We start from the raw sequence: 23,911 nt of genomic DNA, 5'->3' as shown, positions 1-23,911 counted from the left end.
CCACGGTTTCAGCATCCCCACTGGACAATGTACCCACTGGCCCAAGTCCTTGAGTCGTTCCCGCGGGGTCTCCCATTCCCCACATTTTCCTGGTCTCCCTGTGTCCCGCCAGGTCCCTGTCCTCCTGGTCCTGCAGGCTCTCGCGATCCCCTACTCCCCCTGGTCCCGCCAGGCCCCAATCTCCCCGTCCCCCCCCCCCCCCCCCCAGGTACCACTGGTCACGTGAAATCCCCATCCGTCCGCCACTGGCTCCCCCGGTCTCCCCCAGGCCCCCCCCCCCCCCCCCAGGCCTCCTGGTCATTCGCTGTCCCCCCTCCCCACCCAGGTCTTCTGGTCCTCCCCGCTAGGTCCGCCGCCTGAAGCACGCTCGGAACGGTCCGGGACCAACCACCACGCCCTGGTCGAACACGAGCGGCGGCGGGCCTTCGCCCGGCGGCGCCGTGATGTCGAACTTGTGCAGCAGGTTCGCCATGAACAGGAAGCTCTCATGGCGCGCCATAGACTCGCCCATGCACGCTCGCTTGCCTGCCGGACAGGGTAAAGAAGTGTTATATTCAATGGGGGCCGCGTTGTTGTCTTCTGTTCACCTGAAGAAAGAAGCAACTTAAATGGCTGAAGAACCTTGTTGAAATACTCTTTATTAACATTCGTAGTGTTTTTCAAACGATCTCATTCATTTTAAACAACTCCAAACCAAGTTTGTCAGTGCAGCTGTCGACGAACAGCTCATGTAAGTGCAGCACTTCGCGTGCCTTCCCAACGTCAGCGCCGACCGCCGGGCGCCGAGCCCACCTGACGTCACTGCTGACGTCATACGGGGTCGCTCGGCACTCACCTATGCCGAAGGGAATCAGGTGTTTGTCCGGCACGAAATTGTCGCCGGCCATGAAGCGCTCCGGCCGGAAGGTGTCCGGATCGCCCCAGTAGTCGTCGTCGTGGTGGATGGCGTGCACGTTCGGGTGGATCCAGGCGCCCTTGGGAATGGTGTAGCCTGAAAGTGCTCGGACGTCAGCAAAGTTGACGCCTTGCCAGCGTGCAGCTGGTCGTGTCGTCGCATCAAGCAGAGCTTGAAAGATGAGTGACGCAAAGACGGTTCAGTTCCTTTAAATTCCGCACATTCTGACGAGCGCACGGAAGCCATAGGTAGACAAGAGGAAGTTCACGGCGTCCAGGTCCCTCCTGCACTGTCTTGTGGTCTGCATGCGTTGTGTCCTGCATGTCCTGTGCTCTTTCCATTGTCGTTGTCTTGATTTCTGTGTGTCCTCCCCATCGGCCTGTGTCCTGCATGTCTTGTGTCCCGCATGTCCTGTGCCCTGTATGTCATGTGCCCTACATGCCCTTTGCCCTGCATGCTATGTGTCCTACATGTATTTGCCCTGCATGTAATATGTCCCTTGCAAAGCTCTGTGTCTTCATTGCCTGGTGTTCTCCCCATTGGCACGTGTCCTGCATGTTCTGTGCGCCTTCTGCCCGCCGGTGTCCTCCCTACGTCACGTGGCTTGTACTTCCCCTCCCCCCCCCACGCGCACATAAACCTCTGCATATGCTGTGTCCTGTATGTGCCGTGATCTTCTAAAAGCCCTGTGTGTTACCAAACGGTAGCCTTTTGTGCCCACATGCCCAGTGTCTCTGTGGATGTGTGTGTGTGTGTGTGTGTGTGTGTGTGTGTGTGTGTGTGTGTGTGTGTGTGTGTGTGTGTGTGTGTGTGTGTGTGTGTGTGTGTGTGTGTGTGTGTGTGTGTGTGTGTGTGTGTGTGTGTGTGTGTGTGTGTGTGAATATGTTGTGTGTATCCTTGCATATCCCATTGTCCTTGCGTATTTCATTCTCTCGCAAGTCCTGCGCCCTTCCCACTGCAGAGTGTCTTGCATCTTCAGTATCTCTCATGTGTATCCTACGCCCTGCATGTCCCGTGTAACCCTGCATGCCCGGCGTCTTCTGGTATGCCCTGTGCCCTCTTAAATGCCACGTGCTCTCCTGTATAACCTGTGTCCTGCATGTCTTGTGTCCTTTGCACGTTCTATGTCCTCTGCCCGTCACGTGTCCTCTGCACGTCCTGGGTCCCCTATACGTCACTCCTGCACGTCCCGTGTCCTCCTGCACGTCCCGCACCTGCCACGTGGATGTCCTCGATGGCGCGGTGCGGGATGGCGAGCGGTATTACTGTCCCTCTCCGCATCGTCTCGGCCAGCACGGCCTCCGTGTAGGGCAGGTTGGGGCGGTGGCGCAGCTGCACACGCTCGTCCAGCGCGACCAGCGCGCGCAGCTCGGCCTGCACGCGTTTCAGCGCCGGCTGGTTGCGCAGCAGGAAGAGCACCACCCACTCGGTCGTGGTGCTCGTGGTCTCGCTGCCCGCCAGGAAGAGGTCCTGCAGCATGGCGTACAACGCCCAGTCTGCCGGCAGAGGTGGGCGTCAGGCGCGGCGGTGGGGGGGGGGGGGGGGAACGGGGGGAGGACGGGCGGGACGGTTGCAGCGGTGTCTGCAGGATTTGCGAGGGAAGGGGGGGGGGGAAACTCAAGAAGTTTCACTAATAGCTTAGTTTGATGCGTCGCAGCCGCACCATGTGTATTGCATGACTTAAGTTAACAGGTGTCACTACGAGCGCCATCTGCGGTCGTCAGTGATTAATAAGTTATATGATAACCGACAAGCAAGGTAAGTTCACCGGAAAGAAAGGACAAAGTCAGCAACAGCCTAAGCGGCTTGCTTCTGTGGCGGCAAGAAACATGGAATTAATCATATGATGTGTTACACCATGCCTGACGACTTCGCATAACCTAACCATATCGCATTATATAACCTCATCGCTTGTGAATAGTGTGCCATCAGCCGTACCATCAAACTCGGTTGATGTTTGCGCTTCCTCGTCACTCTTGATGAGGTAGATGTCGAGGAAGTCCCGCGGATGCTTGGGATCCAGAGACGCTCGGTGCTCCTTAATCTCATGCTGAAAAAAACGTGAGGAAAATGTCACCACAATAGACAGACCAAGTACACGGCCCATGCGTGATTTGAAATCGCGTTAGCCAATGACGCTAGGATTCACTCTAATGGTTTTACTTCACCAGCTGTTTTACACAAACCAAAAGCTTTCAAACGTCGGAAACATTTGCCGCGATTTCAACAAATGCCTACGTCTTCACATGGTGTGGTTCGGGCTGTCTGCTGTTGTACAGCAGGAATCTAAAACTCAGAGCTGTTGTAGTATCGTTTGTGCTGAGATTTTCACATTCGGCCTCAGTTGAGAACCAGACATTGACGAGCAGCCTCAAGCCTCCACTCTTTTACGCCTGGCGTGATGTCAGCTGTGGGAGTGGATGTGACTGCTGGGGGGCTTTGGGGACATGTCTCCTAAAAAATTTAGCAGTTTTTTTTTGTCACCCTAAGTTGTTTCAAAAAATGTACGTTCTCTAGTTTTTTATCTCCAAAATACCATAATCAGGTCAAGGCACACCTCCAAGGTTTCTTTTTTGGCCAACCCCGAATCCCGACTTCCCCCAACCCCCAATGACAGACGCGAAGACACCCATATTTGTGCGCTTCAATTTAGCTTACTGATTAACACATGAAACAGCTGAATTGGTAGTTGCTAAAAATACGCGAAACTTAAAAGGTGGACAAGATAAGCGTAGCCTTGCCTCTCGAACCGTCGGGTGTTGTCAATGCAGCAGATAACAATAGAAAAGCTGAGCCCAATCCCACGCATAACCTAAGATGAAAATCAAAAACCTGTCAGGGGCATCTATGGCGAAACACCCAAGGAAGTCAAAAAAAGAAATCGGGGTAGGGAAGTCTTTAAAAAGTGTAGGGAAGTGCAATCTAAGGTAGCTCATAAAAATAGCCACCAAGGCTCGAAAACAATCAGGACAGCTTCGCAAAACTCCCGCCGGGGCGTTGCATTCGTTTTGTCAAATGCGTTCCTTTAAATTTCACTGAATGTCACAAGCAAACAACACAAGGACATTTAGCTGCAGACAACGCCTCTGTAACACGCATCTGAAACAACTTGGGACCTCTGGGCGACATTAGAACACTTCGGTGCACCCATATCACCTGATCAGCATTGACATTAGAACACTTCGGTACCCATATCACCTGATCAGCATTGACATTAGAACACTTCGGTACCCATATCACCTGATCAGCATTGACATTAGAACACTTCGGTACCCATATCACCTGATCAGCATTGACATTAGAACACTTCGGTACCCATATCACCTGATCAGCATTGACATTAGAACACTTCGGCACCCATATCACCTGATCAGCATTGACATTAGAACACTTCGGTACCCATATCACCTGATCAGCATTGACATTAGAACACTTCGGCACCCATATCACCTGATCAGCATTGACATTAGAACACTTCGGTACCCATATCACCTGATCAGCATTGACATTAGAACACTTCGGTACCCATATCACCTGATCAGCATTGACATTAGAACACTTCGGTACCCATATCACCTGATCAGCATTGACATTAGAACACTGCTACAGTTCGGATCAGTTAACAGCAGTTGGAAAACAGTGCCGTCACAACACCGTGTCAGGCACACCTTCCTCCACGCGGCGCCCGACTTACGTCTTCACGTGGCAACCCCGCTGACCCCAGCTCCGCTCAACGAAAACATCCTCAGCTGAGAATGGAACCCAGGCTCTCCGCGCGAAACGCAAGTCCCAGCCAACCGCGCTGGTCGCCGCCGCCGCACGCACCTGGAACAGTTTGGTGAGCTGGTCGCGCGCCTCGAGCGTGGCCGCGTACATCTGGCCGCCGGCCGGCTGGTACACAGAGCCAAGGAAGAGCCGCAGCACGCCCTTCAGGTCGGAGGTGCTCCGCAGGAACAGCGTCAGCGAGTTCATGATCAGGTGCATCCTCGGGTCGTCGTGGTCGAATCTGGAACAGGACGCCATGCCGGGGCGTCTCATTGGTGTGGCTGGAGGCATTCAGTGCTTTTTCCGTCGCGATTTGGGACGGAATTAATGGTACGGATGTGTAGTGATGATTTGAGATGAATCGTGGGTCTTCGCGTGGAGTGAACCGGTAGCTCCGTCCTTGTGTGAAACTGGAGGACGGTACGCTATTTATGTTACAGGCAAGTGCACATACATAATTCACCAAGCCATTAGCGATGTCAAACCTGATCGCGTTACCAGAAGATAAAGACAGCACACCGATCATGTGTAATTCGCCGAGAAAATTATCCACCAACATGACGTCTACGGAGACTTCCTAACACCATGCATAGCTTGGTTTCGAAAGCGCGAACGAAAATCATTGACTCGACGACTTTCTGGAAAACGAGCACGTCGCATGTTTCAATTGTCAAGACAAGCCGGTGGCCTTTATGACAGGTCAGTTGCGATTGTTACCGATACAGCAGTTTAGGTGACACCACTGATTACATATTCATATATCACCCTGTTACTTTACTATTATTAGTTATTTACATATACCGATCTATCATATTATTACCGTGTTATCACGTACCGATACACCGCTGATTGCGCGTTGGCTACCAGCACTCAAAATAGCAAATATAGCTCAATAGCCTAAAGCTCGCAGAAAAAGCCTTCATTGACCTGAAGAAGGTCAATGAAGGTATCTTAGGTATCTAAGGTATCAAAAGGTATCTGGCCGTTCAAGCTTGTCGACAGCTGTTAATCGCCGCCGTTACTGAGCGTTCAGAGTTCGCCTTCTAGCGAAACGCACTTTGTAGAAGCATACCCCAAGTAAAAGGGTACGAGACCTGTTCACACAGGGTAATATGTGAACATAGGTTACCAGGCCTGTACGGTTACTGCGGGCTTACTTATTGTCAGCGGTGGGCTGAGATGTTCTTTGCAAGGTGTTGTTATTCGAAAACATCTAGAAACGACGGGTATGTCGACACTGTGCGTTGCATGAGCATATCGTCCCATTCAACACAGGGCAATCCTGTCAGCGCAAATGCTAAGCTTGCCGATGTTTCGTGCCAATCAACAACATTTTGAATATGCTTTGTAAAATCGGCTGCGCGTTGCAGCAGCGTTGTCAATTCTGCAACAATTGCGGGCAAATAGCAACATTTTTAATAGTTTTGTAAAATCTGCTACGCAACACAATCGCCGTCGCAAAAAGTAATCTTTCACAGCGCTCAAAGGTCTCCGTAGGTGCCAACGCACGCTGGCGGATGATCCACTCAGGTATTCCCTGCCTCTGGGCTCACTCAGCGGAAGATAAGACCAGACACAGGTCAAAGGTCAAGAGGCTCAACGATGGAAAGACCACGATCTCGTCTCGGCCTAATGCGGTCAACGGCCTGTCACAGTCGAGCACGTGCTGAGAGTCCTCCTCAGCTACCCACATGGAGCTCCATGGGCGCACCCAGGCAAAATAAAGACGAGGCAATTATCAGTAAAGCAGCGTATGATGCCGGGTGCCGCAGTGGCCCAACTGGACGGTGTGGTACTGCAATCATATGATACTTGCTCGGTGCGGCATTGGGCAGTTTCACCTCTTGTCGTCAAGTAGGAACAAAAGCCCAGTGTTAATGTCTTTCCTCTCTTATCACGGATTCCTTTGCTCAAGTGCCAGTGGGTCAAGGCTAAGATTAGAGCTAACTATCTGGACCGAGTAGAGGGTTTTGGGTGTCATGATAGGAGTGCGTCAATATAGATCAGAGCACACGATGCCCTGAGATATGGTGCTGTAACAGGAGAGAGGTTGTAGCGACTGCAAAAGTCGAGACAGAAGGTCTTGGGGTTGCAGGGATGAGAAAACGAGTCTTTCTGGATATAAATCGCCGTCAGGAAATTGGTGAATGATGTCGTTGGCACACGAAACCCAGGAGAATACTACCATGGTGAACAGCCTATAACTCGCAAAATATAAAAAACTTGCTGCCGTTTTTTGTCGAGTCATGTGACAGATAATGTCTCTAAGGCCACAAACTCCAGTGGAGACTGGGGACAGTCGAAGCTTTCCATGGATGGATAGCGGTCAGCATTGGTTGAAGGGACAAGAGCAAGCCATCGTAAAGAGAAGCCCAGCGAAGCTTTTAGTACTGTTTAGAAGTACCTGTCAAATCGGCTGCTTAATTCAAAAATATTTCCTGATATGACGACACGCATGTGCACAAGCGTTATAAACGAGACTATCGCAACACAACACTGAGCATATTTTCCGGCGGCTAACTTCCAGCCAGCGCCATCAGCGGGCCTGACACCATCCTCTACGCCGGTTTTTCTGCGCCCACGGGTCTCGGTACTCACGTCTTGCCCGTCACTATCTCCCACAGCACGTTAACGATGTGCAGTACTCACGTCTTGCCCGTCACTATCTCCCACAGCACGTTGACGATGTGCACGTTGAACAGGCCGTTGACCTTAAGCGGTTGGCTGCCCAGAGTGTCGATGCGGGTCACCATGGTGTCGATCTCACGCTGCACGATGACCTCCAGCGAGGTCCGACCCAGACCGAGGTCACGCAGGTGGTGCAGTGCGAAGCGCCGTTGCGCCAGCCACGAGGGCCCCTCGTTCAGCAGCACACCTGCACACAGCGGCGGCCAATGTTAGTGAAAAGTCTGCAGATTAGTGTGAAGTCTGCAGATTAGTGCCAAGCGTGCAGATAAGAGCGAAGTCTGCAGATAAATGCCAAGTCTGCAGATTAGTGCGAAGTCTGCAGCCATTCTATTGTGAACCTCGAGGCGAAGACGCATCGTGGGATGGTGCGTTGCAATCAGTCTTCGTGCATCGCAGAACTTGTTTTTTTAGGTAAGTGCAATGAATAACCAAACTTCAGCGCCAGCGGTTGCCGCTAAACACCTTGAAGGAAACAGCCGTGCACACCCCTGCAGACGCGAGAAATGCGTTCAAATTACCTGGCCTATACCGGGAATACTTGCGCGGGGAAGAAGGATTAAATCGGTTAATTAAAAGCAGATTTGTGGTTGCGTGCTGGTGGTTGCGATGACTTGTCAGCTGTTGACGGCACACCAGAAAGATCGCGTCGCACGGTATAATGATACAACATAGTAATAGTACAATACATAATTATAGTATGAAAATGAAAACCTACTGACATTGTTGCCATTTATCACAAATAACGGCCAAGCATTCCAACGACCGCCCGAGGAAGGCACTTTATTCGACAATTATACTAGCAATCAGTCAGCAGATCATGGGGTGCTCATCGCAAGGCAGCCAAGGCCTATCTGGACCCGTCGGAAATCCGATTGGTGGCTATAAGGTTACCGCTTTTGAACCATTATCGCGTAGTGTTTTTAGCATAATCCAAGCTTGCAAGCCCATAGGAAGATTAGCACTGTGATGCAAATAGATGACAGTCAAGTTCTTATTGCTCGCAGTTATGGACGGCATGACGTCACTTACGTATGGACGGCATGACGACACTTATGAGAACTCTGGCACTAGCTTTGTGCACCTTGCTCGAGTGATTCGGCCAAAAATGAAAATCAATTCCTATCAACGCATGACAACATTACTGTCATGGAACCTAAGCTCAACATCAAGTCCACATATCACGGCATTGTGCTTCATTCTGATTGAGCCGACCATGTGTCTACCAAGCACAACGTGATAAGGAATCAAGTTCGTCATAACATTAAAAGAATCCTCAAGCGGAAAAAACAAAATCTTTGAGCGGATATGATCATCGTCGGGGAAATTTCGTATTTGGTTTCAGGAAACGGAAACTAAAAGGGACCTACCCCTAGGCGCTGGTCACTAGGCTCCTGAGGGATGACAACAGTAGCTCTGCTGCTAATCGCTAGAACAAAAATAGAAAATCAGAAGAGTTCTTTTCTTTACCTTGTGCAGGTCAAAAGCTGTTAGGTATGGTTAAGCAGAATTTTTTAGAGTCAGATGATGACTAAGAGCTAGTTTCGAAAAAAATTCAATACGTCGAGGTCCATTTAGGTTCCGCGTTGCCTTCAAAACCGAAAAATCGAAAAATGTCGTAGACCACGTGCAGACGTCTGAGCACAAGCGTGCGTCTGAGATCTATCAGCATGCTCGCAACATAACGGAACAAACCTCTGGCGCAGCGATGGGGAATCATCTCAGAGGAAGACATGATCAGCCAAATCTCCCAACGTTGCCGTGATATGGGAGTGGGTCAATGTGACATCCCCCACCCCCCTCCTCGTTATGGTTTTCTAAAACATATGAAACTAAATACCACATCGGTTTGCGTTTTATGTCCCTACGGAAGCAAAACGTAAATAATGGTTGTGTTGCACATCAGCGTGCTGAGCTGAAAAATTTCGATTTTTTTTTTGGAAATTTAACATTTGTCTTGACGTAGTGGAAGCCATTATTGACCTAGAAACATAGCTAGCAACAACCCTTTATCAATCGCGAGATCTCGTCAAAGGGGATGTTTCACATCTAACGATATTGAAGCAAACATCAGATATGATGAAACAAGCTCACGTTTAACAGTGTTTTGCTTTTCAAATGGAAAAGCTGCTCTAGATAGCACAATTCTCTGTTTAGTAAATATGATCCTCAATGCGTCATAGTTTGATTACATCATTGTGAAATGCACAACACTGATTGAGTTCTATTTGACGGTCGTTATATTTGGAAATTGTGCTCATGAACGCCGGATATGAACGCCTCGACCATCAGATTTTGTCGAGGCGTTATATCATTAGCATTGACGTTCACATTTTGCATATTATTGGTATTGGTAGCCGCATGGCTTATGGACTGGCAGGATATGAATGACGTTATTTTGATGTCATGAATACCAAGGTGACTTTGAAGTACTTTCCCCGAAATATCCCCCGATTTTTGCTGATGTGTAGCTCAGGAACCAATGGAGTGTAGGTGTCAAGAATGGCAGGGTTGTGAACAGCACTGAAAGGTCTTCAAGACGTTTATTTCAGTTCAAAACCCCGTATTAATATGGAACACTTACTTTGAGACTAATCCACTGTTCTCTTCCGCGAGGCTGTCTTCATTACTTCGAAAACGCCAAGGGATCACATTGCCCCCCCCCCCCCCCCAACTTCTTTCATCCCGGATGCAACAACTGAGTGTGAGAAGAAGCCATACAGCACTGGAATCGTTTCTTGAGTCTTTGACCACAGGCCTCATAGTTCCCCGTGAGTCCGTGACTACTGAACTCTCAGTTTCCCGTGAGTCCGTGACCGCTGACCTCTCAGTTTCCCGTGAGTCCGTGACCGCTGACCTCTCAGTTTCCCTTGGGTCCGTGACCACTGACCTCTCAGTTTCCCGTGAGTCCGGATTCGAGCGATGTCGATCTTCGGCCGTCCGGTGGATTCTCTCTTGTTGAACACCTCCTTGGCCAAGTCGAAGTCGGCGATATGAACAGACGGGTTTGACATGATGTAGGTGCCCAGGACCTGAGGAAGATAATGAACTTAGCTGAGCTTTGGTGCCCTAGCTCAGGCACTGTGTGATTAACGTGCATGGTGCGGTTGGTGACATTTTTTTCTTCACACAAAAATTTCAGGTTTGATAAAGGACAACCGGCCGATAGCGCGTTGTCAGCGACGGTGATATTCACTGGTGTTGTCCACGATGTGTCATCACCATCACAACGCTTTTACGCTTTTTCTACACTTCTTTTACATGTCCTTTTCTATGTCTTTAAAATGTCTTTATGGGCTAGACAAACAAAATGGGGCATTTTGTTGGACGCGGAGCCGGGGGCAGCGCAGCAGGGGGGGGGGGGGGAAGGCGCAAGCAAGGGAAGGGAGGTGGTTATCAACTGCCTCCCGGCATGGGAAAAGGGCGTTTTCTTGACACCCGCATCTTGGGAGACTGTTTGAACTGCCGAAGTTTTAAAGTTATACATATGCCATCAAAATTCAGGTCGAGAAAGACCCGTTATTGAGATAGGAATGTGCGCAGAATTTTACAGTGTAAGGCACAGATCAAAAGCTTCCACTGAAAACTGAGCTCAGTGCATCGCAGAAACGTGTAGCTTTTTACGCGTCGTAAAGGAACATGACGTCCCCCATCTTTCTTTTATTATGTGTCTGTCATGTGGTTACGTATTCTCACCTAACAACATTCAGCCATGTACATATACATTTATGCATGCCATAATATTAATATTAATATTAATATTAATATTATATATAATTTTGGTGAGGGAGCTATGCCCTGGGGTGACGCCGTTGAGCTTAGATATGATATCCTCAGCTGGACTCCGGAGGCTTTTTGCGTCAAGAGACCACTTTTCTGGATCAGGAAGCCTCTTTCAGGGATTAGTTGGGTCCTTCTCTGGATCAGCGGTCTCGTTTGGTGCTAGGGATGTTACTGGCTCGGAAGGTCTCCTCAGTGAAAAAGGCTCCTGTTCCAAACAAAGAAGGCACCCTCTTAAAATCAGAACGCTCCCGCTCTGTGCCAGGAGGTCTCTTTATGTATCAAGAGACCGTTTGTTCCACAGTGCCCCTGTTTCAGATCAGGAGACCCTGTGCTGGGATAAAGAGGCCCCTCACTGGATTGGAATCCCTAAGTCATGCAGCGGCCGTTGACACCGTCTCTTTTAACGCGGAGTTTTATCGTGTCGAATCTTTCTACCGCTTTGATTAAACATTCGCGACTGTATCCTATACCCTTGTTTGTGCATTATCCGCCTGCATGCCTATGCCGCGCAAAACACAGGTCCTAACGGAGGTCAGACCGTTTATCGATAACCATCAGCTGTGATTACACTGAAGGTCGCAAGGTCCATGTCTCCCAGCAACAGCGCCGGCTGAGATGTGTGCCGCGTCCCAGCACAGCACGGGGTGGGAGTTGCGGAGTTCTGAGCCCGCGGCGTCGTCAGGGGCGCCAAAGTGCGGCATCCAGGTGATATCTCAGCCTTGAGATAGATCAAGTCAAGATCAGATCGTCGTAGTCGATGATTAGAATCTTGGTTTTTCCAATGTTATCGACGCCAGATTTGGGATGCCGATAAGCCGGGCAGCCGCGGTAATCGTGGCACAGCCCGGAAGATAAGGTTGCCCACCTGGCCACGGCAAGGACGCTTACATCGCACCTCTACTCACCCAACACCCTCCAACGTTTGAACGTTCCATTACAGCACTAGCTCACGGAGCACCTCATCTGTTATCTGGCCCGGTGGTTGACTGTTATGCAGGAAAACTTCGCTGCATCTTCATCGTGGTATGCCGCTTCGATTGGCGGCGCATTATTCTGCGCGTTATCGTTCATGACGGCATGCTAGTAATGAACCAGAAACGGAGGAATCTCATGACAAACTGTCGTAAAAGTAGATCAGTAGGATTATTAGGCTTCCTTCCAGCGCATCTTCCTAAGTGAGCAGCTCCGCATTTCATCCTTACGAGATTTATGTGATGGAATTTGACATTAAGTTTGTTATTATTGAGTTTTAAGGACTTGGTTGTTGTGCATTGGGTATTTGCGCCAGACTTTGGCATTCAAGGTCTCTTAACCACATTACCATTTTGCGCAACCTTGCACCGATCAGCTTACAGCTTTTGTCCAACCATGGATGTTTCGGCCACCTGATGAATCCAGGTATTTTTTGGCATTATATATCGGTTTGGCATGATTATTTCGGTAAATAATATTTTGGAATTTTGACATAAAAATACAAGTACCTTCCAACGGGCGAGTACATCTGCATTACAATGTTATGATTACTGGCATGTCTATGCGATAGACATGCCAGTAATCTGATAGTAATCAGATAGGTTGCAAACAAACAAGTCAATGTTCAAAGGGCTGGCTCACATGAATTTTATCAGGGTTGTACACAGACCACGTATGGCTCATCAGCCGAAAGGAGGGTGCTGATCCACGTAGCGCGCCCAACCCAAGGCGTAATGTCGGCACGAAGCGCGCACGCGGTCGACAATCGTCCGTGTTCCCCATCTGGCCCGCCTCTTGACACGCCCTGGCCCGATAAACAAGAGGACAGCGTGACGTTGGCAAGCATAGGCGAAGGAAATCGCAAGTAATTGGAACGCACGGAGAAAATCGCAACTGGTTGGAGGAGCTCGCGCCCACACACCGCGCGCTTAGTCAGCGGCACTCGCGGAAAGCGCTAACCGGCCATAGAATTTGCTGAAATCCGGAATGCCTTCCAAACGAGTCAATGTGACAAACGCACCGACTTCATCAGCGAAAGCCGCCGCACGCCACCAGCACACATTCCGCCCGACTGGTGATTAGGCTCAGGAGGCTGCGCAGACCGGTCCCGTTCTCAGGACCCGGGCGGGCGTCCACTCTACCACGCAGAGGCGGTTTGGGGGTCCGGGCCGAGCCTTGCGGCGACGGTAAGAATGCCGGCGCGGCAGGAGCCAGCAGTCGGCTGCAGGCCGGTACATTGTCGCCAAACGTTTCACGGAGGCGCGGAGCGTGACGGGCGACGCGCCGGGCACTTCAGCGGCGCTTTCGCCAGCTGTTCTTCCGCTCCTAGGCCGGTTTGGCACCCGCGCTCGATAGCAGTTGGTGTGCTTTCTGTGTTCTTAGATTTGTCAGCATGTTTTTGCGTGAAGATCTTCTTTTGTTCTCTAAATTTAATGGGATTGATGGTGAGGGTGGAACTGGACAAATGCACAGGTCTTCTCTCATCGCAAAAATTGTTTTTTCACTCTATAAATATAAGCCTGTAGTGTGTTATAACCATGTGGTACAACTCCCTCCATTGCAGGACCCTCCAAATGATTGACGCAACAGATGCATATTCATGAATCAATGCGCATAATATTTTATGGCGAAGAACACATTGAATCCACCCTGGTGCAGTAATGTGGATATACGCTTCTGTCGCAAGCAAGCCGCCATTTCGTCACCAGCGCTGAAGCTTGGATTGACGTTAATGGAATGCGCGTTTCTGAAAAATGCCGAGAAATGGCTGCCAATCGAGGTATTATGGAGGCTTTGCATGACAGCTAGGGGTGAGTGCGAACTTTTTTTGTCTTTGAAACGGGCACTTTACCGGGTTAAGAAATACATTTATCATGCCGTCCGAAATGTTAACTTCCGGGCGTCTTATACCGCTACTTAACCTTTTTGATGGTACTTTAGTGTAATAAAGCAAACAGGAATGTCATCGATGACAGCACAAATTGAAGCGCGAAGCGTACAACAGATGGTGGCTAACTCGCCTTCGTGCGGAAGGGCCTCAGCTGAATTTCTTTTACGATGTCCCGGATTTAACAAAGGATCCTGAATCTTGTGTTATCCGAAATGACTTTGAACACAAAAACGGGCAGACAGGGGTGAAAACGAGACGACACCCACCTGCTGCGATTTCGGTCTGATTGGGTCTGACCGGATCGGCTTCAGCCGATATCTCGATTGTTCGAACTGCTACCCTGCTTCGTTCACTTGAATCGACACACTTTGTTAGCATTTACGTGATATTGGCGGGATAGGGCAGTAGTATAAGCCTTATTCCGCAGGGAAAAAAAACAGGAGAAAGGATTTAAAGTTGGGTTGTTATTTTGGCAGCATGCCTTTATAGAAACGATAACAGAAGCTATTGAACTTCTGCTACTATTTCGATAAAGGCATGTTGCCGAAATATCCATCCAACTATATTTCCATTCTTCTGGTTTTGTCCGAGGAATAAGACTAATACTGCTGGTTTATCTACGTGAACAACGTTCCTCGCTAATAGACTGAACAGCTTACGAAACTGACAGGAAATAAAGTAAATGAGCTTGAGTACTTTTTTGTAGATGAGTAATGCTTAACGACGACTTAAAAGTAGCAGGGGGCTGTCCCGGCGGGCGCACAATGTAGCCGTTCTCGGGGCTCTGTGAGTCCCACCAATACCGGAAGAGGCTCGACCTGCTGTGCTCAGAAAGGTCTGCAGTCTGTCCTCTCTTCACATCGCATGCACCGAGGCTTTTTGAGGGTTCTTTGCTCTCCTTGTCTACCGCCCGGGTGAGCCTGCTGAGGGCTTTGGCGGATTTGAGCTCTTGCTCTGCTGTCAAAACTGGCGGCAGCTATCAGTTAACTCAGTCTGCTATTGTAACTATCGCAACTATCGTAGCTATCGTCACTTCGGCCTGCGGGAGGATGGATAGGTGCTTACCTTCTCAGGCGTGACCCCAGTGTGCTGTGACGGGGTCACTTGTATGTCTTCTGACGACAATCGATCCAGTGGCTAGAAGACCAGTGCTTATTTTTTGCATCGATTGGCGAGGCTTCCGTGCATACTGAATGACGTGTGACGCGTGACGTGACGGGTGACGTGTATCTTCATGGTTGCATGTCTGTCATTATATATCGTACAACCGAGCCTTAAAAACGTGACGATGACAGTACAACTGATGCAAAAGGAATAGCATTAATGGAGAGCGGTATATCGTGTAGGAAACGGGCAGCCTTGCTCTGTTTTTCTTCTGGGTGGTAGAATAAGCCGTTATCATATATCGATAAGTTTGCGGTACGATGAATATGTTTCCATCGCTGGCTGTTTATTATGTCCCGACGGAAAACGACCGCTTGCATCCAGCCTTTGACAATCCGCAAGAAAACGCAAGCCATTCCATTCGCTATCTTCGAAGCGCCAGCCTTCCACTGCCTTCAAGAAGAAATACGCCTGCTCTGTCCAGTCGGGACAAGTCTCAGGGCAAGTTAAAAGATGTGGAAAGCGGTCGAAAACATGTGGAAAGCGGTTGAAAAGCTGTGGAAAACTGTTCATAGCCGGGTGGTAGTGCGACTGGCACAAAGGTCATCGAACGGCAGTGCTCCCGGTCCCTGTGCACCGGAGTGATAAGTGGTCTGGTTTTCAAAGTCTACGTGGGATTCCCGCGCTTCAGGTGAAGTGGTAAACACACTATCGACTCTCGGATGAAGTGGGATCGTGGAGTGTGGAAAGCACGTGCAATTCAGGGCCGACTTAAGTAAGTGGATTACGATGTCTTGCATCTGAAGAGGTTTCGTGTCGCCGATTGCGTGATGGTTTGCTCATCTTCGCAGGCACATGTAGTGAATATCAGCTCGTTTTCACCGCAAGCAATGTTGAGCACTCAGGAGCAACGAAACCTTTCTTATCCCCACCAGAAGACATTAGAACAGTGCGATGGACGAGAAACAGAGCGTCCCCACAGACCTTGGATGGAGGCCAGGCTGCCCCTGGCTTGTGGACGACGGCACATTAAAGGAAATATTTCGCACTTGGAGATATTTAAACTAGTATCACATATGACGAAATCAGCTCACTTGTAACGAGTGGTATACTTTTAAGTGGAAAGGGCTACTTTATATAGCGCGATTATCTGCTTACTAAGTATGCTCCTCAATACGTTGTTATGGTTTGATAACGTCACCTACTACTTTGCTGCAACTGCCAACCTTGCACAGCATTGACTGAGAGACAATTGACGGCCGTTATGTCTGGAAATCGCGCTCATAAATGCCATGTATGAACGTCTTGACAGTTGCATTCTTATTGGCCTTGATGGCCGCATGGCTTATGAAATGGCAGGATTCGAATGGCGCTTTTATGACGTTATGAAAGGCAAGGCGACTTTGAAATACTCTCTCAGAGGCAACCTCCACATTTTCCCCGCCGTGTAGCTGAAAAACTAGAGGGACTTAGTTATTAAGAACGACAGGATTTAAACGGCAACGAAGGGTCTTCAAGATGGCTGTTTCATTCAAAGCCCCACATAAATGTGGTACACTCCCTTTAAGAGCGGATTGAAACACTGGTACTAAGCAAATGCCTGGCACTAGCTTGTTTCTTCAGACTTTAAACCGAGTGTGTCGGCGGATGCACGATGGCAGCACGTTACGTTCATGGTGAATGTTCTCAACAACCTCGGTTTTGCAAGAGCAGTTTGCAAAAGCCTCGTTAAGAGGCGAGTTGGGGACTCCAGCATGCCGCCGAAAATAAAGGATGTGTTCTTCAACAAAATAGGCACGCAAGGCTAACACATAAAAGGCGTGGGAATTGGGGAGTTGCGGTTTGGACAGGTGGGTCGGTCACCCGGCAAAGCACCCGCCGTCGCATACCCATGCGTCGCATGTGTGTGGCCAGCGCGCAATCTGTACAGAAGCCCCTCCCCTCGCCGCGTCTCAGCGAGGACGACTGCCACGCCGCTGTCGCGGCTTCCTTGCCCGGAGCTTCCTGGTGGTCACCGCGTCCCAAAGCTGCTGCCATTTGCTTCGTAAAAAGGCGGTGATGACTGGGTTCGGCGCTCGGTCGGAAGAGGCGGCCACAGGTGCGGGACCTGGGCTGAACATCTCACCGTAGAGCCGGCTACCTCATTACCGGCGAGGCCGCCGCAGCTCGGAATCCAGCAAACGACGACCGCCTGTACAATCCGGTCCGGCGCGGCGAGGCGTAATGAAACGTCACGTATGGGGAGGGGGAGGGCTAGGTGGACAAAAGACTTTCAGCGACAGATGACTGCTCAAAAAGGCCGCTGAAATGAGGTGTCGGAGGATTTTCTCGCGTACGGAAAGCACGTGTTTCCTCTGCACAGAAATGCAGCCAAACGGGCGCCGCTTTAGAGTCGAAGAGAGACGGTCTTAAGTCCTTGCCGCTAGCTTGCTTTGAGGACAGTGTAGCCAATTCATCATATTTGTAGGTCAACTTCCTGCGCATTGCTTGTCCCAATCCGTTCGGAAACACCAGACTACATCTCATCAAAGAGTATTAATCTACCTGACACGAGAATGTGTGTTTGTGAAGCAGCGCGAAAAGATCTTTCATATTCCTGGCTAACTAAAAAAACGGAAGCGAAAGTGTTCACCGGACAGAGCGGGCACATTCTAGTTGGTGTCTGCGGTTATTCGCTGCACATTTTTTGTGTAATCACGCTGAGCCATAAGAGGCCCGTGGAAGCGTTCGACATACTTTCTGAAACGTGGCCATCGTTTCATGAAGGCATAACCGAGAGCACAGTTATCCGCGCGACAGCGGTACGCTATCTCAGGCGCGAGTTACCAAACACGAACTTTTGTGAAGAGCTTAGTTCCAAGCGATGGTCGAAGTTTATCATACTGCCACTTACCTTCCCGTGGAGCTTTGTCAGGTTCACGCACCTTTCCGTAGATCTTTATCATGTTCCTGTGTCGTTCTGTGATTGGAATTGACATATTGAGGTGGGTTCTCCAGAGCGTGCCGACGATTGGCATGCGGAAAGGGCCTGCAAACACAGACGCCATCAGGCTCATCAGTCATCACCATCAGGATCATCAGACACTAGCATTGAAGCCATTAATCAGCGCCATCGGACTCATAGCTCGAGTGCATTGTCACTTCCAATGCATCGCACGTACCTGTGAACTTCATGAGGCTCACCGTTCGACGCGGGCTTAGTTGTCCGTCATGTTTATCACGCGGATTAGGGATCAACACTGGACCCAATAACGACCAACACTATCGAGGTGACCAGCTCAGTAAACATGGGAATGGCAAAATTCCTCGACATCCACTCGCAGACAAAACTGTAGCATGTGGGAGGGTTTCATTTCATTGGCCGTGGTTTCATCAATGTCCATCTGCAATGTCGTGGAGATAGGTAGAATGGAGAGTCACTTAAGACAAATCTCTACAAAAAGCGCACTATAAATATTTTTCCAGAAATGTAGCGGCCTCCCACCGCGATCGAAAATGCTTCCCCTCGCCGACGCGCCACCAGCTCAGTCCTATCATTGACGTCGCCGTTACAGTTCGTCATCACCTCGAACGCTCCTGACACCATCCTAGCTTCACATCAGCGCCATCATCACATCACTCCCGCCCCACCTCCGCCCGTCCCCAGTGCCGTCACCTGGAGGGTAGTTGGGCGGCTTCCGCGTCGAGTAGTACAAGAACAAGCAGAAGGCCACGACGGCCACGACGGCGGTGAAGTCCATGGCGACGCGTCCGACGTTGACCTGCGGTGCTGCGTGCCCGGTGGTCCAGCGGCGACAGACGCTAGGTTCGTAAGGCAGGGCTAGGTCCGCGAGGCGGCGCTTATCCGGGGTATCTTGCGGCCATGGCCGAAATCAGGGAGGGGAGGGGCGGGGCGAGAGCGGGGCGGCTCGAGTGTCTGCGCGGCGGTCGCGGTGGCCATAGGTGGAAGACGCTCTTTTCTTGGTTATTCAGGGCGCGATTAGGTTCAGCATCAACGCTCTCTGCGCGACGCTAGACCTCATACAGACAGCCCAAACGTGAACCAGATAGGAGAACAGCACGTGAAATACCAGCGAGCGATGTCAAAGCAAAGCAAAGCATGCAAAACAAGGCAAGTCAAATGTCAAAGTCGTGCAGTGCCGAGGGAGCATTTGCTGCGAAACGCGATGCGTCGCGAGGTTGGGCAGCAGCATAGGTAAACGCGGTGCATCACTGTGTTACTTAGAAAAAAAGCATCGTTATGTACAAACGGAAGCATTGCAAAGACCGAGTACCTACAGTTACTTTTATGGTGCGCTACTACGTTATAACGCAGACCGCTACTCCATTATTCCGTTTTTTTTTTTTGTCCTTAGGCGCATGCACTTCAGGAATCTAACGTCGATGAAGGTTGCAAAACAAGCATCGTTTTGCCATGTGTTTTACTTCTGGAAGTAATTAGATGTGACGGCCGCAAATATTAAGAATTTGGAAAGGTGGATAACGTGTTGTTTTGACTGCGTAAAAATGCACGAGTATCGAGATATAAGGCTTTTTGGCCTACACTCACATGAGGAACGAACCGTTCACGACTAATGCGTCTTAATGCAAAGTTCACATGGATTAGGCACGCATGCTAAAGCAGTTCAACAGCTATTGATGTCGACGCCAGCTTTATAGCTTTTAAGTCGAATATTGATACTCATTGCCAAAAGGTTAATGTCAAATATTGTCAAAAAAGGGGGACTGTGGACGCACTGCTCACCTTCCCCTACCCCATCAACCTTCCTCCTGACCTTTCGTCCATGTCTCCTTTGACTATATGTGCATTGTTCTATCTCTAGAAAGGCTTCTTTGCGGTCAAAAATGTACAAAACGGCATAAATTTAGCTCAACTTCAGTTCAGCAATAGACTCATTTTTCAGACAACGTCGCATGACAGATTTGTGCCTGTATCCCTGTATACCTGTACGATTTGTACCCCCTCAGGTATACATTAGGCTGGAGCCTTGCGGATAAACAGGGGGCTGGCCGCAGCGAGACATCGCGGCTTTATGACGTTTTATTTTACCAAACACATAACTTGATGCTGTTATACCAGGTCAAAAGCAATTTTTGCATCGTAAAAAAACTTTTAGCCACCGGTCTTGTTATCATTTTTACACACACGGACGAGAAAAACTGCTGGTCAGGTCACCAAAATTCAGGTCACCACACGCCGACGTGAGAAATATCGTAGTGACGTCACCTCCAAATGGAACCGCTGAAGAGCGTGCGAGCGAAATCGTTTTCTTCAAAACCTTTTAAGTTGCAAACTTGTACGGACAGCCAGAGCAGATACAAAGAGGAGTAGCGTTGGGAACACGTGTGCCAAATTTCATGTGCGCTGTGTTATGTTCATGCTTCACGATAGCGCAGTTATGGAGAACACGGTGAGAACCATGCTATGACTCTCAGATGCATGCAGGCGGCTCAAATTTCGCACGATCACTATAGCGACATACAACTGGCTTATCAAAAGTGTTAAGACGTCTTTTTGGCTTGTAAGCATTGTTTTAGAAACGAAGTGACGCAAAAAGGAATTTCCGTTATATATGATCTTTAGTGACAGAGTAACGAGTGACGGAAGTACCTTTCTGAAGGAACTGAGCAACGAGTCACGGGACTCTTTTTTTAGTTACGACGCCACCTATGGCGGCCAGCCTCTCGTGGAAGCCTTCCGCGGCGCAGTATCCCCGCGCCTGCAAATCGCGCCACGAGGCTTTCGGCGTCCGTTCCGGAGAATCACTCAACGGCATGGCGCGAAATGCCTCACGCCTGCTCCTTAGATAAACATGAGAGCCATGGCGTAGGTGGGAATGGCTACTTTCCGCGCAATACTCGCGAAACGATGGGAAGCCGCTGGAGCCTGCCGTGGGAATTTTTCACCACGATGGCAAGCCCACGGAGGGCTTTGGATGTGGGTAATAAGCAATGAACAGAACTGTGTAGTTAAAGGGGGTGTTCCACACTTGCAGGGCGTTTTGGAATGAAATCGCTATTTTCAAGAATTTTCGGTGCAACTTACGACCCTGTCCTTAAGACCTAAACGCATCTAATTTCTGAGCTTCATGCCCGCGAAGATATGCAAAGTATTCTGGGAAAACTGTTCCAAGGTCACCTTGGTATCCATGACGCCATACAAGTGTCATTCAATCTTGTCAGTCTATAAGCCATGCGGCGATCAAGGCCAAGAAAAATATGAATGTCGGGTGAATATGATTGTTGGCCCCCTCGAGGAAGATGCAAAGTCAATAGTGGAGGACAGGGATATTGTAGATGCTCTTAGTGGGCAGTTCTCTTCATTTTTTAGAAAGGAGACTGTGTTTGATCTCCCTGGTAATAGACAAAACGTCACTAAAGACGGTTTTTAGATTTGACGGTGGCCGAAGGTATAGTAAGGGATGGCTTGAAGGATATCAAGGTTAATAACGCGGCCAGACCTGACCAGATATATGATATAGTGCTGAATGAATGCGCGAGAGGTTTAGCTTTTCCTCTCCGGTTGATAACTAATAGGTCATTGAGTTTTTTCAGGAACACCAGAGGGCTAGCGCAGTGCCAATATAGTACCGATATGCAATAAGCGGACCTAAAAAGAGTTAGCAACTACAGGCTCGTCAGTATAAAAGTATAAAGTACCTCACTAGTATAAAAGACCTTAGATAAAAACAATTTATGCAAGCATTCAGTTGTGCTTAGATAGGCATCAGCTCATAGTAGTCAGCGTCATTTTCTTTCTGGTAGGTCCTGTTTGACCAACCGGTTGGAGGAGTTGATGGAGCATGTTACTAGTCAGACAAATCAAGGCAATAGTTTAGATGTCGTCTATCTAGGTCTTAGTAAATCGTTTGATAAGGTGCCACGCCAACGTCCACTATATCAGTTAAAATTGCATGTCATTGAGAGAAAAATTATTGGCTGGGTAAGGGCTTCGCTGCAAGGCAGAAAGTTAAGAGCAGTGCTCAATGGTACTAAAAGTAAGCTGGAGCTAGTCGAAAGTGTGATTACACAGGGCTCTGTGTTCGGCTCTTTGCTCTCCATTTTTGTGTGAATAATATTCAAATGGGACTAGAGAGTAATTCGCTTAAATTTCCTCATGATACTAAATTGATAGGGAATCGAAAATTGCTGCCCAGGTGAAACTTGCCCTGGAAAAACTAGTCGGTTAAAAAAGAAAACAACCCTACACTGAGCTTCTCTGTGGCAGATGTTATTCAATTATGATAAGTGAAAGGTGATGACATGGATAGTTCCGGCAGTGGAAGCATTAGCCTATAAAATATGAGGCCGGGAGTTTGGACCAGAAAATCGCGTCACGCCCTTCCACGGACTGCCTGCATTAGAGGCGCATTACCAAGCATCACCGGAGGTGACCGCCAGATCGTACGGTCTTCGCCTGAACCATTGTTTTCAGCTCGACCACGAGGTGGCACTACTTTTCCTGGTTAACGTGCCCAGACCGCGTAAGCGCGGGTCGGTTCACCATTTCTAGTTGTGACTTTTTCACTAGATGACGTAAGCGCACGGCTTGTTCAGGCGTTTTATGTCACTCGCGGACTTCGGAAGGCCAAATGTCGAAAATACCACTTGGCGAGCGCCTTTTTGTTGTCCGCTGAATGGCGACTGCGGAGTGGCATCATATAAACGCCACGCGGCAAAAAGTCGAAACGGCTAAATGGTTAACTGCAAAAGGCGACACCTAAGAAAATTGACATTACACGGCCAAAAGACCGAATGACGAGCTGCAAAATGGCGACATGCTAAAAAGTCGACACGTCAAACTGGCGAACGGCTAATTGGTTAACTGCAAAAAGGCGTTTTAACAAAACATCGATGCGTCATACCAACGAATGGCAGAGTGGCGAAATACCAACGGGTCATATTTGAGCCTGGCACCGGTAAATCGCGACACGCAAACTGTGGGCATATCAAAATGCTGGCTGAATGGCTGACTGGGCGTCTCGCGGCGGCGGAGCGGCGTGACGTGGCGTGGCTGGTAGCTGTGTCACGTGACGTGTCGTCACGTGACGTGATTTGGGGCCAAATGCTGAACCCGATCACATTGCCGTCCAGAGGTGTTTGAACCATCCGTGGGATCCAGGAGCAATCCGACCCTGTTTTCCCCACGTACCGCCGGTTCTTGGCGTGCCACCCTGTGTCGGTGGTGGATTGGCTGGAGCCCCCCCCCCCCCGTTTTCCGCCTTTCGTTGGGCCGGCCGTTCTCGTACCGCGCGGCCCTTTCCTGGAATCGTCTGCCACTGGCCAGTACAGCTCTCGGTACCCGTCAGGAATCTATTTTCAAACTAGACGAGTTGACATTCGTATGACAAGTGTGTGCGTCGGTACCTATTTGACAATCTCTTAATTAGCGTGCATGCCTAGTAGAACATTGCCTCGTTTTAGGTCGCTCGCTTTGTACTCCCCGGTATGTCGCTTTATATAATTTCGGGGGGGGGCTGAACCGCCAAAGCTGACTTGAGCTCCCCCTCCGCCGCCCATTGCTCCTCTGAGGCCGCTCAATGCGTATGAGCAAAGAGGGAATACTGGACCAACTAAGTACAGAACAATTATCTTAACTATTGGTATACTAGGTAGCAGGTACCTTAACACATTACTTATAGCGTCATGCTAATTGTGTGCTTAAAAGTATCCGGTGGGTACCTAATGTTATTGTCATGTTTATTCTTTCATATGTTAAGTATGTAAGGTCAATGTGTCTGCAAATGTCTTAGCATGTCCGCAAAATGTGTTAAAAATCCGTCCAAAAAAATCAAAATGTCTGCATGTCATGTCAA

General features: G+C 49.4%; 1 protein-coding gene across 1 annotated transcript; it reads right to left on the bottom strand.

Moving 5' to 3' along the window:
- Window positions 1–318: 318 nt before the first annotated feature.
- Window positions 319–18,878, bottom strand: LOC119091396 (methyl farnesoate epoxidase). The gene is made up of 9 exons (XM_037214173.1): window positions 18,751–18,878; window positions 18,020–18,123; window positions 10,236–10,377; window positions 7,310–7,535; window positions 4,721–4,901; window positions 2,834–2,945; window positions 2,110–2,391; window positions 836–991; window positions 319–525 (listed from the first exon to the last, which is right to left on the bottom strand). The coding sequence occupies exons 1-9, from the start codon at window positions 18,833–18,835 to the stop codon at window positions 344–346; spliced, it is 1,470 nt and encodes a 489-aa protein (XP_037070068.1). The 5' UTR covers window positions 18,836–18,878; the 3' UTR covers window positions 319–343.
- Window positions 18,879–23,911: the final 5,033 nt, after the last annotated feature.

This window comes from Pollicipes pollicipes, unplaced genomic scaffold (assembly GCF_011947565.3).
Source record: "Pollicipes pollicipes isolate AB1234 unplaced genomic scaffold, Ppol_2.1 Scaffold_1600;HRSCAF=1878_pilon_pilon_pilon, whole genome shotgun sequence".
Classification (NCBI taxonomy): Eukaryota; Metazoa; Arthropoda; class Thecostraca; order Pollicipedomorpha; family Pollicipedidae; genus Pollicipes; species Pollicipes pollicipes.
This window is presented reverse-complemented; position numbering and strand designations above follow the sequence as displayed.

Bases quoted from the DNA above. Each gene is read 5' to 3' on its own strand.
- LOC119091396 (XM_037214173.1), bottom strand. From the start codon at position 18,835: ATGGACTTCACCGCCGTCGTGGCCGTCGTGGCCTTCTGCTTGTTCTTG. The intron at 18,124-18,750 runs GTGACGGCACTG...CTGTGTTTGCAG, and splicing joins GCCGCCCAACTACCCTCCAG to GCCCTTTCCGCATGCCAATC. The intron at 992-2,109 runs GTGCGGGACGTG...GAGCACTTTCAG, and splicing joins CGAGGACATCCACGTGGCAG to GCTACACCATTCCCAAGGGC.